This window comes from Strix uralensis, chromosome 4 (assembly GCF_047716275.1).
Source record: "Strix uralensis isolate ZFMK-TIS-50842 chromosome 4, bStrUra1, whole genome shotgun sequence".
Taxonomy (NCBI): domain Eukaryota; kingdom Metazoa; phylum Chordata; class Aves; order Strigiformes; family Strigidae; genus Strix; species Strix uralensis.
In genome coordinates this window covers 81,584,112-81,599,242 of record NC_133975.1, presented here as the reverse complement: position 1 = coordinate 81,599,242, position 15,131 = coordinate 81,584,112, and the positions used below count along the sequence as shown (strand labels likewise).

General features: G+C 41.6%; 1 protein-coding gene across 14 annotated transcripts in view; it reads right to left on the bottom strand.

Moving 5' to 3' along the window:
* Window positions 1–665: 665 nt before the first annotated feature.
* Window positions 666–15,131, bottom strand: part of LOC141943025 (glycerol-3-phosphate acyltransferase 3-like) — a 31,728-nt gene continuing 17,262 nt past the window's right edge. For 5 of the 14 annotated variants that reach the window (XM_074867462.1, XM_074867461.1, XM_074867463.1 and 2 more), the window contains 12 exons: window positions 13,994–14,066; window positions 12,207–12,477; window positions 10,966–11,040; window positions 10,157–10,246; window positions 9,151–9,244; window positions 8,752–8,867; window positions 7,436–7,558; window positions 7,291–7,346; window positions 6,852–6,937; window positions 5,954–6,082; window positions 4,664–4,743; window positions 3,359–4,225 (listed from right to left, as the gene is read on the bottom strand). In XM_074867462.1, the coding sequence (XP_074723563.1) occupies window positions 4,111–4,225; window positions 4,664–4,743; window positions 5,954–6,082; window positions 6,852–6,937; window positions 7,291–7,346; window positions 7,436–7,558; window positions 8,752–8,867; window positions 9,151–9,244; window positions 10,157–10,246; window positions 10,966–11,040; window positions 12,207–12,451 (1,209 nt within the window). In that variant the 5' untranslated portion in view covers window positions 12,452–12,477; window positions 13,994–14,066 and the 3' untranslated portion in view covers window positions 3,359–4,110. The other 9 variants (XM_074867454.1, XM_074867453.1, XM_074867456.1 and 6 more) reach the window with 9 other exon arrangements.

The window sequence follows — 15,131 nt, the reverse complement described above, 5'->3', positions numbered from 1 at the left end:
GCAGAAGCAGGACAGTGCCCAAGTGGCTTAAGATCCCAGACAACCCACACTGTGCACAAAGACTCCACGCTGCACCTTGGACACGCCGCACGAGTTTTATTAAGGATCTAAAGGTGGAATTTATTAAATATATCTGGTTTTTCATCCACACAGCTGATCAGTGGTGTCTTCAAGAGTTAGTGTAAGCAGCTATTTTGACTCTGTCCCCAACTGGCACAGGGAGAGGGCCTGGTTTTATTCACTTATTCCAACATACGTTTAGTTTCAACTCATGGCCCACTGTCTTAGGCAGAATTTCACCAGACTGTGGGTATCTCTAGGCCGGTTTTATTAACAACTCAGAGTTGGGCCATCACCTCAGGGAGTGGCCGTGGCTAACAAAAAACGCCTTCTAGATATATGATTCTACATAACATTATGCAATACAAAAGTCTTTGATGTTTTGCCACGAACTCTTAGCTTTTAGTTCTTCATCAATTTCAGAAGTCCATTATATTCCACAGCTTCAGCTGATTCTCATCATTCTGTTCCAATTCTTGCTTCAGTTTCTGGTCATCATCTTCCTTCCACTAGTTTTCATCTCGCACAATTCTGAGAAAGACTTCAAGATGTTCTGTTAAAAGCTTAGGTAGAGCAAGCAGTTTCTATGTCCTAAATTCTCTTAATCTAGCAAAACCCCTTTGTTTAGTCAATTCATCATCCTTTTTTAAAACTGTCTCTCTAGGATTAGCTTGATGGGGTTTTAAACCAGCCTTGGGCTGGGACTATACAAGGACCAGGCTAAGAACACTTCTCAGGCCTATGGAGCAGCATTCTGGTTACCTTGGTAGTATCACAAGATAGCTCAGTCCTGAACACATTTCACTAGGCCTTAAAATCTGTTTCAAATATACCAGAGGTTGTATTTAAAATTCTTCTACAAAGTTCCAGATGGATGCACCTACAACCTTTCTGGTTTGTTCCAGTTTCATCAACACAACACGTTAGTGCCACAGCAACAGTTCGCATCACTTAGATGTTCCGTACGTAGGTATTAGCCAGCAGCACCAAGTTACAAAGCAAGGCCATGTTTTACAGTGTAGGTCTTCTCCACGCTGATGAGCTGTATCAGAAAGCCCCCATATTTGATTTGGAGAAGAGGCCACCCAGCCAGTTGAAAGTGCTAGGCACATTGGGTAAGGAGCTGAAGGGCAAACACAGTAAGTGGTGAACAGTAGAGGAAGTTTGTGCTCTTGAGGAAGACAGAGCTGCAGGCCTCTCCAAGATTATCATCTTTGTGTAGCTTGCACAGCTATCAAATTAAAAAAAAAACAAAACAAAACATATTGCTTACACTGACACATTTTTTTAAAGGGTTATTTGGGGTGGGAACTGAAATATTAGTTCTCTTCCATCTAAGCCTACCAGTGGGCACAAGACCATGCTATGTGTGATCCTGCAAAAGTACAGAATAAAAAAGGACCTCAAAGTTTAGAAGCCTGGTTCCTGCAAGACCAGTGGAAGATAAGCAAAGAGGAAGAGTAACGCAAACCTGAGTTCTTTGATTGTGAAAATTAAGCTGCAGTTTAGCAGCTTCCCACTGACATCATGACGTGTTCTTTTTAGTTACCCTGCCCTCCTGTTGGAGGAAGACAACACACCTGTGGTGTCCTTTTGGAAAACAATCCATTCCTCCACAAGCTCAGCACTCTAAGGGCAGTGTACAATTTCAGCTAAAAGCAATTGCCACGCCACTGCTGATAAATGCAAATGAAACACAGAATATCGAGAGAAAGGAAAGGGGGAGGTGGAAGGCAGGTAAAGCAAGCACCACCAAAACCCAGAAACATTCCTTCAAAACAGGGCAAGACAAAATAGAGATTCTTGAGAAAATAGAATTCTTGAGAACAATCAGTGTGAGGTTAATGGTTGGACTAGATGATCTTCAAGGTCTTTTCCAACCCAGATGATTCTGTGATAGCCTCTATTTTAAGTCAGGTTGGCACTTTTACCTGCAGCTAACAAAACACACCTCACTCTCATCATTGACAAATTCGTGGGTTGGGCTTTTGCTTTAAATTTCTCTGTTCTGTAGGTAAGCACCTACTTCACAGAGTTTTTGACTTATTTTGTCAAGACAGCCAAAAAATGGCAGATAAAGCATAGACAACTCCACTGTTCCTCCCACAGCTCAACAGGTGACACAAAATACTCGTACATTCAGAGGTTTCCACTATACTTCTACAAGACTTGGAGTCACAGCCATATGAGGATGGTGCACCCAAGAGCTCTTCTCCTTTTGGTGAGCTGGGGGAATGCTGCAGGATTGGAAAAAAGGCACGTCATCTCCTGATGTCTTACAGAAGCAGAGCCCAAATGAGAACATTTTGGTTCCAACAGTTATCTCCCCATCTTTTCCTGTCTCTGGCCCCTCTTTTTGCCTGTTCTGTCGCCCGTTTTACCTCTGAGCAGGAAGGCAGCACACAGTAGCATGGAAGGATGCTGCCCACACTCGTCTTAACCCCTTGAAGTCTCTTAGCAACTCTCAGACAGTAGTCACAGAGAAGGAAAAACTCCCAATTTGAAACTCTGGCATGCTGAAGAGATTTAAGTTATCAAGAGAGTCTGTCACATTTTTTCATATTTTTGTACCGAGAAATTAGATCAACAGCTTCAACAGAGATGGCAGCACAGCTTACTACAGTCAGGAGCAAGCAGGCCTCTTTCATAACAGGAGACCCTGAAGCCCTTTTCTTCTGTAGACATCTTGCTAGCCCCCTCCCTACCTGGGTGGCTAACAGGTCTGTAAAAGGGTAGTGTCTCCTGCTGCTTACCTGACACCAAAGTTTGGACTGACCGATCCACCAAGAGAATTCACATACCTGTAGCAACTACACCCAGGGGTTTTACGCCAGGCCACGGAATAGGAGAGCTCAGTTCTGTAGTAATTCTGTGCTACGCAGCCTCAGGGCGCTTCTCACTGCTGAATATTAATTTTCTACACTCTGCAGGGCTGGGCAGCGTTAGATCTGCGCACGTGTCTTTCTGCGGGTGTATTTCTGCTCACCACGAGAGGTTCTCCATCTCTGCTGAGACCTCAGCCAACGTAAATCTTACTAACTGTCCTTACTAACTCATCTGTCTTAAAGCAACTTAGGCCAAATAACACCCGTTCACGCATGTTTCATTAGTGACATTCAGATCATTAAAGAAGCCAGATTCTTCCACATCGGAGTTACTTAACAGCAAATATTTTACCCCAAAAAATACTGTGACAGAAATATTTCTCTCTACTGAGAGCAAATCAGTAGCCTTCACATCAAGTGGCAACACAAGCAGGTGGCTATCCAGAAGTAATTACAACAGAGGATAACAGACATCACATCACAGGTTTTCTTTAATTTGTGTAACGCATACAAACAGACACAGAAAGGGATACAGCAAAATCAGAAGACACAATATAATTTAAAAATATATTTTTCTACCACATTGTCTTTGTGACTAACTTATCCCAGCACCACAAACCCAGGCATAGGGGATGCGCTGCCCTGGACACTGTTCTGCTGTTGTCAGTGGGACCTTGGAAAACTTTCTACCATCCCGTCTCGTGACACGGAGGGGAAAGTCAGTGACTGCTTCTGGCCTCCAACACTTCCTCTCCAACTTGCAATTTGGAAAACATATTTTGGTGAACTGCTTCATGTCTTCTGCCATCAGGAGATCCATCTCTACAGCAACACAGTGACTGTGGCTCACAGGAAAACTAGTCCAAGTCATTGATAGAGGCTGGGAGTACAGAGGTGATTTATTACGAGTTAAGAAGTTGCGATTTAAGTCTTCAGGGTAACTCAAAGATTTGAAGAAAACCAGTGTTTCACTGAACTTAAGTAACTTGATTGCAAATTCCTCTCACTCAACATCGGAGAGAATTTTACTAGTCTATTGTAAGTTTTCTTATTTATAAAATGATATCCTTATTTAATACAAAATACTGTCTCTTTATGATCTCCCTGCTCTGTCATATGCAAAATATCTTACAGGGACAGAAGGAAAACTTGTCAGTTTTCATATAATAAATAGCCCATTTTCTGGTGGGGAAGTCACAGAGAAATGAGATAAAATAAATACCATTTAATAAACATTTCCATTTCCCACAGATCCATTTTCTATTACTATCTGGCAATATTTTTTCTGTTGCTCTTCCTTGAAAGACTCTTTGACCTTTTTCCTTTTCAGTCCCCCATCCCTGAAAGATACAGAAAAGAAACAGCCTCAATTCATGGTCAAAGCAGAAAAACGTTACAATATTTAGACCCTGTAGTCAAAACAGCATTCACTCTAAATGTGGGCTTTTGCAACACGATGCTAAATTATCTGTACTGCCAAGACTACCACACAACAGAAACAATGCCTTTCCTTTAATCCTGCATTTAGCAGGCAAATAATTTATTTTCACCAGATCCACCTGTCAGCTACGTTTCTCTGGTTTTATACTATATTTATTCTAGTGGAACTGTTCAAAGGATAAAGTAGTATTTTCTGACTCAAGAGTCAGTAAGGGTGATGGACTACAGCCCAAGCAAAGCAAAACTAGAAGAAGTTTTAAAAGATTCCAGGCTAACATTTCAGAAGACAGAACACCTAAATATGCTTTAAACCCAACTTCAGAGGTGTTGCTTCTTACCAAGGAAGCACAGACATTCCTCCCCGAGCAGCAATGACAGCCTTGACTCTGTTGGCAAAGTGAACGGCATCTTCTTCTTCCTGAGATTAAAATAAAAAAATAATTATTTGCTTTGCAGCTTACACATTTTCTCCATGCCTCACTTAAAGAGATCCTTTTTGTCAGACAGCAGGCACCCAGGGATGAGCCTCTTGACCCAAGGAACAAGCGCCAGGACAAGAGGGAATGGCCTCAAGCTGCGCCAGGGCAGGGTTAGACTGGCTCTTAGGGAGTATTTCTTCGCAGAAGGGGTTGTTGGGCGTTGGAATGGGCTGCCCAGGGCAGGGGGGGGAGTCCTCATCCCTGGAGGGGTTGAAGAGTCGGGTTGACCCAGCGCTGAGGGATCTGGTGGAGTTGAGAACGGTCAGTGTGAGGTTCGTGGTTAAACTGCAGGATCTTCAAGGACTTTTCTAACCGAGATGATTCTATTCTGTGATTCACAGGAGTCTGTTTGCATGAACTGCCAGGGACTGAAGATACAGCAGCTTCCCTGCCAAGACTAGGGCTGAGCAGAGACCAGGGTGGGCAGTACCAAACGGGGGCAGTGCTGCAGCAAAGGCCTTGACCGCTCTGTCAGCCTCAGGTTGGTATCTGGGAGCTGTGGGCTGAGAGATTGCGCCAAGTTGTGGGGTAAAGCTGCTGGGCAAAGGGTTAGCTGGATACTCTCCAAAAGGATTAGCTGGATATTATTCTGCAAAAGGATTAGCTGGATATTATTCTGCAAAAGGATTAGCTGGATATTATTCTGCAGGGCTGAGAAACAAGGAGGTGGGAGGAAGCTGTGCAGGTGGAGGTAGAGGGGGGACACAAAAGGCAAAAGCACCCCAGTATGGAGTGAAGAGAAGGTCTCAATCTATAGATCACTCCCGGAGTAAAAAAAGGGAGGTCTGTGCCAGGCTGAGAGGCAGGACTCCTGCAGCATAAAAGCATATTTTAACATCTCTTCTAGTCTCTGGGTGCAGAAGAAAGCAAGGCAGCTGCACACAAGTAAAGAAGCTGTTTAGAAGCAATAGGGAGCACAGTGCAGAAATGCCTGAATCTCTGCAAGAGTAGTTTTATTGGAAGATAACTAACCCACATAAATCCATGCCCACTCAATTTTAAGACTACAGTGTTGTGTTCTGGCCTTTGTCCATTCAGTTGTCAATAAAGATTCACAAACATAATGCCAACATACCGTGCAGGGTAGCGCAGACTTCTTCCCAGACAACATTTTATGAGCATTTTCAAAACATACGAAAGGATAAGTACCTCTTTGACCATTGGTGGCAGGTACCACACGTTACAGACAATAGCCCAGCTGGTCATCAAATTAAAAATGTAGGTCATCATGGAATACTTTGTGCTGTTCCAGAACGCATCTCCAAAGCGGGGGTCATACTGGAAGACAAGAGGAATAAGCAAAAGGGCGTGACCTGCTACCTTAGTTTAAATCACATAAGCTGCTCTTTTTTGGCCATGAAGACACAGTTCTTAAGTCAGCGGCAAATCTAATCACACCTCCTAAAAGCAGCAGAAAATTCAGAGTAAAGCTCCACATTTCAACGTTTATTACAAGTTTATTAACCTTTACAAACAACCCCAGACTGTGACAGAGGCATTGAAGCGCATCTCAACTCTAACCAGATAGATCTACTCAAATGGTAAAGATTTGTCACCTACAGATATGCTGACTACAGTGGTTTCCTTGAAAACGCTCACACCAGTTTTAACTATTTCTGTAAGATCAGGCAACATTATAGTTCCAGAAAAAGTAACTAACATATCTAGAGCCAGGGTGACTTGGGTAAAGCTCCTCAGAAAGCCTTGGAAGCACCAAGAAGAGTGCCTTTATCCCCAGAGCACGTAAGAGCCAGGAGCCCTAGGACTGAAAGAGCGGGCAGAATTGAACGCGCAGCACAGCAACTGCCAACTGTGCTTTTCAGGTCGCCCCTAATCAGCTGTAAAGACAATCAGTGAAAGATTTCCCATATTGCACTGAACTGTGAGGCATCGTGCACCATGAAAAACTGCATTTTCTCAGGGCTTATTCAGTACCTTATTCGCACAGAACAAGCCCCTTTTTAATGTTTACACATGAACAGCTTCTCTGGCATGAGAAGGTTCTGCAAATAATCCTTCCCCGTTTGGAAAACTACAGATACATTACCTTGATTGCTACCGGGTGGATGGTCCCTCCTACCTCAAAGCTTCCCTTCTTAAACATCATTACTGATGTGTTGTTTATGCAGGTACCTGGCCAGAATTAAAACAGATGAAGAGTTTAATCCACTCTAAGAAAAGTATCAGCAAACGAATCCTAAACTGTCTTAAGGAGACTTAAGTTGTTAAAGCAGAAAGTAAGCTTTAGTTCTGAAAGATAATTCCAGAGCCTGTTTGCTCTTCCATTATGCTATACACTGAAGCAAACAGACTGTCATAAAACTGACTGTTATAAAATATTAGAATCTGACTTTTAATATCTCACAAGAGTTAATTAATTCTACAGACTAAAACCAAACACCTCACTTGTAAAGACTGGGTATAATAAACCGCACTCGGTGGCAAGAAGTAAGAAGAGCAATAAAATCAATACGGTTGTTTCCTACCTTCCGGAAAAATTAAAATGGGTAATTTGGCCTTATCTGCAATGTGTTCTCTAATTCTGTGGAGACAAAATAAAATTTCAGTGTATACTTCATTTTCATAGAAGACTCATGTTTGTATTTGGCCAAGAATCTAAACATCCATTACCTCTTACATAGGACAAGAAAAGCCCTTTGCCAGACAGTAGCCTCAGCTGGGATGTACGCTAGTTTCAGGCCTTTATCTTGGATGTTATGTCTTGCTCGTTGCAAAAGTAGGTTTTCTACAAAACTGTATACAGTTTTATTTCACCATTTTAACCCAATTAACACAAAGCCAGAGAATGGTGGTACTTGAAGAATGTAGAAATTGCTTTCCATTTATCTTTGACTGGTTCCAGCTATGAACACAGTCAGACTTCTCTTCTGACTGAAGTATATTCCATATTTCAACTTTTCATGCCTCCTAGGTTCATAACATTAGTTCTATATGTACCTAATGATTCTCCATCTCTTAAGAGATAGGCTGCTATTTTTAAGTGATGCAGCAAATGTAGTAAAACAAATGTATTTACCACTAAGCAGATTACTGACACAAAAAAATCTGTTTTCTGAGACACCTGACTTTTCCTATGACTCAAGAGCATGCAGTTCCTCTCCAGTCTGCATTAAAGAAAACCAAAACATCGGATATCAAAAAAAAAAAAAAAAAAAAAAAAAAAAAGGAGAGAATGATCCAGTGTGGGGGGACCTTCTCCATTTTTCTAGTGACAAACACATAGACACTTAATTTAGCTGCATTGCACCCTATTTCATGAAGGCTTAGGACGACTAAGAACAGTCTCTGTAAACACCTGAGAATATCAGAACTGCTGTACTGAGTCAATCCTGTCCACATCCTTCAAGTGCAACATGCTGTCTCTGCCAGGAATCAATACTGCAGGCCTGGGGAGCAATATTTAATTAAGCAAACATATTATGACACTTCTCCAGGATGCTCTTCCAGCAGCTAGGTTGTACCTTGGTAATTATTAACTTTTTTAAAATTATTTGCTAGGATCAGCCTCCCTTTATCCTGTACTCACAGCAGATATAACCAGCTCTGATGCTCGGAGCTGATGAAAGACGTACCAGGGCAAGGCACGATCTGGGGAGTGCATGTGCTGACAGAACTCCGATTTCTGTCCTGATAGCCCCAGTCATCAGCCTGGAAACCGAATGAACAGGCTCCTGCCTGTGGCAGGTGGGACAGCTGGGGCAATGTGGAAATCCCCAGAGGTTACAGGGCAAACGATCAAAGGCTGGGTAGAGGATTGCTACACTCTGCACCTTCCCCGAGATGGAGCCGTTCCAGACCTCACACTGGTGACAACCTACAGCTGCCCACCAAAGAGAGATGCAGGCTGAGAACAGTCTCAGCTCACACTCGAGCCTCACAATTACTAGACCTGATGGGACAATTAAGCAAACACCTCACTACCTTACTTTTTCCTCACCAGATGACGGTCTTTCATTTCTGAGCGATCAAACAAAACATGCCGAGAGGTTTGCATGCAAGATTTTTGAATAAGCCCCAGAAACCCTCCGTGTGCCTGGCCAACCTGCAAGCCCAAAAGAAACTGGTTATTATGCAAACACACACAGACTTAAGTGATAAAATTCTGAACACAGATAAATGTTTCTAAGCTTGGTGACAAATGATAACCAATCCTCTTGGTCAACAGTGTGCACACACCTGCCTGTGTCTATTATTTTGCAGTCCTGAATGCCAGTTTGAATGCTATCAAATCCCACGCTTTCTACCAGTAAGTTTATCCTCTTACCCAACACTACATCTACAGGCATTTCAACATTACCAATATTTACCGACTCTCTTTTTCATACCAAAGAATAGCATCCATCAGTGGCCAGGATTAGAACGTCTAGTGGAGACGTGTGGTTGGCTACACAGATGCCTCCTTCCTGGGGTCTGTTTTCCCTGCAGTGACAACCATAAAAGTAATTACTTAATGTTTATTCTCTGGAGTACAGGCCTCATCAGGTGACCCACCCAGTGAGCATACATCCACAGCTGAGACTCTCAGTGACAATAGCATTTAAGGCACACAGCTCAGCAACAGATCAACAGAAAGTAAAACACAAAATGTTTTAAAATATTAATATTACTATGATATACATTAAAACTTCTGGCAGTACATTACAGAAGATAATTCATCTTTCCTCATACTTTCAAGAGTCCCTTCACATTCCAGTAGTTTTGGCATTTCACCAAAACCAGTTTCCTTTTAGCTGAGGATACAAGACTGGGGTATGCACTGTAGCTGTGTACATTACCACTCACAGAGGTACATATCAAAGGCTACTCGGACACACTAAAACTCTAAAAGCAAAGACACTAGAGCATGATTTTCCTTCTTTTCTAAAGCACAAACAAAAAGATACTTCAGAAGCCTCCATTATGTAAATCTCCACCACTAAGCAAGATATGACAAAAACTTACTGAGATACCATCCATAACTTACTTTAGGAGAGATAGTGAAGAATTAGTTACCAAACTGGCTAATAGAACAGTCAAACATTTTATGGCAATGTTCTTGCGTGCGATTATAACACATTCACAACAAACATTGAGAAAAATATCTGAGTGTATATTTAATCAAGAGCACAGTACTACTCCACCTTCGCATACCCTGCCAGTACCCAACAGAAAACGCAGCAGGGCATGCAAGCATCCTGATGGGGTCTGGATGATCCAAACCACTCTTGGATCAAACTGTGCCATCACGGTATCTGCGCAGTGACAAAATAAGAATCCCGCTCGGAAACTTGAGACATTGAGTCCTGCGAGAAATGAATACCAAAACGACGGGAGCAGGGCGGCACCGCTCACCTGTTATGGAAACGGATGAGACCACTCACGCATCGGACACCTAATCTGGCACATATCATCTGAACCTGGTTGCTCAGCCAGCATTTCACCCTAAAAGAAATGAAGCCATACATACATTGCCAGTTATAGGTAGTCACTCATAGAACAACGTAATATAAACTCTCCAAGTTATTCCCAATAGCTGTTATTACAGAGATCATATTAAGAAGGTTCAGTTGCACTAACAATGCCATACAGGAGGAGCTTATTGGGTATCAAAGGTATTCTCGGGCCATTCTTCTACTGTAATCTATTCTAAACCCACCAGATTCAAAGCAGAGAAGATAACAATCAGGGGTTTTTTTTATAGATTTTTGTCTGGAAGCAACTGCTATTGACTTATTCATTAATTAAATATAAAAATATTTAGCTGGTGAGTCACATTTGAAGTTTGTTGCCTTTCCCCCCCACCTCCCCCCCCCCCCCCCCGCACTGACAGGGCATAACTATCTCACAGTATTAATATGGAATTGCTCAGGACGGATTATTTACTTGCCCTGTTTGGACTCAAGCAGAGCATACTCTTTATTTCCCACTCTAAGACACGCTTCCATCAGTATCTATCCGGCTTACATTGCATGTCCACTTTCAGATGCCATTACCTTACTCTCTCTCATAGTGCTCTGAGTTTACAATAGAGAAAAAAAAAAATCCCTCCATGATAGTTCACATTAATCCTCCAGACCCAAGCAGATTTATATTCCACCACACTAATTCAAATTCTTAAAGAAATAAAAAAGAAATTAAAAAAGCCCTCAGCAAACACCCACCTGCCATTTGGAAACTGTCCTACTACTGTAGTGGCCAAGACCAGCAAGAGGATGCTGAAAACAGCCAAGCAGATACTACAAAGTAAAATAATCTTAATTAAATCCTAAAACTCAAAACTGGAAGAGCAAGCAAGAAAATCCTTTATTTAACCCTTTGATCGATTTCACAATGTTTCCCTCCACCACTAAGTGTCCAACTAGCAATACAAACCAGTGAAGGCCAACAGGATAATACGAGCATGTTTTCGCCCAATTAACCCTGCCCTGAGTACAAAACCTTGTGCTCCTGGAGCCTATCCTCCAAAAAGCACCATGCCTCAACCTGAAGCTATCACATGGTAAAGAAGCCCCCGTGTTCAAAGAGGATGGCGAGTAGTGCTAGTGTTCTTTAATACAGGTGAGATTTCTCAGTGCCAGAAAGGACCCATTATTTCATTTTTAAAAACCTATCCCAAGATTTCAGTATGTATTTCCACCCCAAGCAGTAAGCTACTATATAATCATGAAAATTAAACATCATTGGTTACTAACGGCTGAGCAAAACCAATATTGAAACCATTTCTGCATAAACATTGTCTTTTTAAGCTGCATATCTAAGTTTACAAACAGGCATACATGCTCTGCTATGTGACTGACTGGTACGAAATCCCTCTACACACTGCAGCTATGTTTTGAATGTACTGTCCTACCATCAGAGGAATAAGAAGTGTTAAAAGCTCCTGCCCTTTACAAGATCACATGAATATTTGTAACTCTTTGGTCAGCATGATAAAAGGCTGGTTTTGCTTAAAAGAGAAGTTAAAAAGTCTAAAAATTAAATACCTCCCAAGTGGATGTCTCTTTTTTTTGCATCCAGCCCTGTGCTCCCAGAACACCAGCTCTGCTTCAAAGCCCAAGTGTTCAGCACACAGTCTCCCTGTCTCTTACTCAGACAGGTAGAGCCTGATCCTTTCAGTTGAAATAGTTGTTACTTTACATAACAAAAAGATCTCCAGATAGTTTTTATAAAGTTTTGTTGAATTTTCAAAACAAATTAATTACTAATAAAACATATGGAACATGAGAAATGTACATCTTCAGCACTTTTTTTTTGTTTCGGGGATATCTGAGTTTCAATGGTATCTTGGAAAACAAAGTCATGCCAGGTTCTCCTTTCTGCAGTAGTCAATAGCAGATTATTTCACATCTTTTTCACAAAAGATATATGAAAAACAGATCCCAGCAAATTACATCTGGCTCACCGAAAAGGCATCAGGAGACAGTATCGAATTAGGATCCCAGCGACCCACACAAGGCTCAGTTGCCAGCTGACATGGTGCAAGTTGGCATTGGTTCTGCTGAGGAGATTCCAGGACACCAGCTCCTCAGAGGAGAACCGTCGGGTGACTTCATCTTCTGCAACAGCCTCACATCCCCTTTTGGAGAAGTACATAACATCAGCAAGGTTGAAGCATCCTTGGTGCCGGCCAGCAATCTCCTCTTCCATGGAGGTTTCCTCTCTCTGGATGATCCCTGCATGAAGAAATGAGTCTTCCTTCCACAGAGTGGAATGGACAATATGGATTCCAAAAAAGAGTAAAATACACGTACTTTTTAGAAATAGCTGTCCTCCTACTCATTTAAGTACTGGCTTTTAGTTCCACAAGTTACTTCTCTAATCCTGTAACATATAACACCACTAAATTGTTGAAGAAAGGAAAAAAGTATTCAGAGCAAATAAAACCTTGAGCACAACACCTCCTTCAATGTCATTTACCAAACAACATATGTACACACACCTAGAAATGTCAAAAGCCAAGACTGCAAACCCCTCCTGGTGCCTTGACTCAAATTCAGGCAGTGTTTGTATAGTTGTTGTTCTCGCTGCTGTTGATTAGTTTTACTTTTTTCCCAGCTGTAACAAACACCTTCCTCTGGTATTTTTTTTCAGAGCCTTCTCTCTTCCCTGATCCCTTCTCCTTTAAGAGTCACTTCACCACCAAGAAACTTCAAAGTGTCTAGAATTTTCCCCTGAGATATACATAGTGCAACACAGAAGCACTGCGCAGGAAGAATGACAACACATTCATGCTCCATATCTATAAAATCACACCTCATAGGATGGCACTTCAGCAAGTTGCTGAGGTCACTCTTGAGACCAGATTCTTATCTGGCTGGTGACAGTGACTAAAATTGTATTGATTCATAACACCAGCTAACACTTGACTTTGTCTGCCTTTTTTGGGGTGGTGTGGGGAGGGGGGTATTGGATGATATTCAATATGCAATATTCAAAATACATTTGTCTTAATCAACATACTACCCCCCAATCAGAATAACAAAACTTTCCTCCAGCCGCACTTCAGTCAGATCGTCAACGTTCAGGAAACGCTCAGACCTGAAATTCATTAGCTGACAAACCAAACAGTCTACCTGACTAATGACTAAAAATAGCACTACAAATAACAGGATTATTGTGAGAACTTAACCCAGTCCCCTTCAGTCAAAGAAGAAAGGAAAAACAGTTGGGAAGAGAAAAAAAAAAAATACTCTCTCACATTTTATTCCCATGCCTAGAGAAGAATGTAAATTCTAACTGTGGGATGGTATAGCTCCTTTACTTGAGAAATCTTGGCTTTTTGCATGCGAGGAGTTACAAGAAGTGAGAGAGAATCCACACAGAGCAACGTCAAGGGCAAAGACTACTCGTTCCTCCTAACCTTGTAAAGAGAGCTGATGGAGTTGGAAATACTCATGAAAACAGGGACAGCTTCCCAAATGGTATCAGCAATGTCTTTCTCTACTCACACTATGTCTAACACCACTCAATCATTCACAGGTTATCTGCTTATAACCTACTTAAGGTCCCTTTTGTAGGTTTGTAACTTCAGCAGTTATTTGCCCATCAAACTCCATTTTGGCCATTCCAGTTTTCTTGCTTATCAGATGTAACTTATGTTTCTGTTCACTCTTTTCTAGATAAGATGTTGAAAGAGTTGCCTTTTTACAAGATGGATAGTGCTGTGTCGCCTTCATTCAGAAATCTTACCAGTGGAGATTAAATTTTCAAGTGCCAGCGCCTTCTGCTTTTTTACTCCCTCCTCAGTCTGCAGGGTGGCCCACTGTTCCCAAAACAAGAAAAGTAGATGTTGATGGTTTTCATTTCGTTATTTCCAGGCATTCTGTAATCACCTAGGTGAACTGTCTGAGCCTCTCTCCTTGAAGCCAGGTCTTAGATTTTTCATTTTTCAAACTCAGCCTGAAGGCTGTCCTGCATGCCTCCCATTTCCTTTGTCACATAGATTACCTTTTGCCATTGTCAGGAAAAATAGTTTGGATCAAACTTCTTTTCAGGACACAGAAAGTTGCTTTGTTTTTGTTTGGGTTTTAAAAAACAAACAAACAAGCCCCCAAACCCCCACTGAGCTACCTAAGAGACTCTATGAGGTCCATAGGTCCAAAACTGTCTTCCCCAGTGAGCTTCAGGCAACAGAATGATCCAAAATACTATCATTGACATTAGAGACATATTGGAAAAGATAGATCTAAAATGGATTTTAAAGAACAAAAGAGATTACATCAGCTTTAGGGCATTGATGCAGTTTTTGTTAAAAGATGACAGAGGAGGGACTATTTTGTATACATAGTATTTTGGAACTTGTAGTTTCGGTAATGAGCTTTCACCCTTCCTTGTCTTTACCTTTTTGAGCTAAACCAAGTTTATGCTACTGTGCACAGGGAAGAGAAAATTCCTCCATTAGCAAAAGCAAATATACCAATACACCTAATTTTTGACATTTTCATGGTTTGGAATGTTTTCATCACACATATGTTGACATATAAATAGTAGTTCTCACGAGGACTAGGTCTTCCCATATTTACGTCAAGATATTTGCCCTAAAAAAAGGACACACAATGCTTGTGTGTAGGCTCTGCTCATTATTAAGGAATCAATGACTCGCACAACTTATATCCTCACCTGCTATTAAGGCTTCCTACCTACAACAGATAAGTATACATCCTTCTGCTTCAGGATAAGCTCTTGCAGAACAGTTTATTTCCCTCGTACTGACACACGCAGCCACGTAAGTCACCTCAAAGCTTGATCTCAAATAGTCTTCACCACATTTACAACGTGTTGCATGTGCCAACAACATCAACTAGCTTTTTGCCATCCTTAAGTTTTG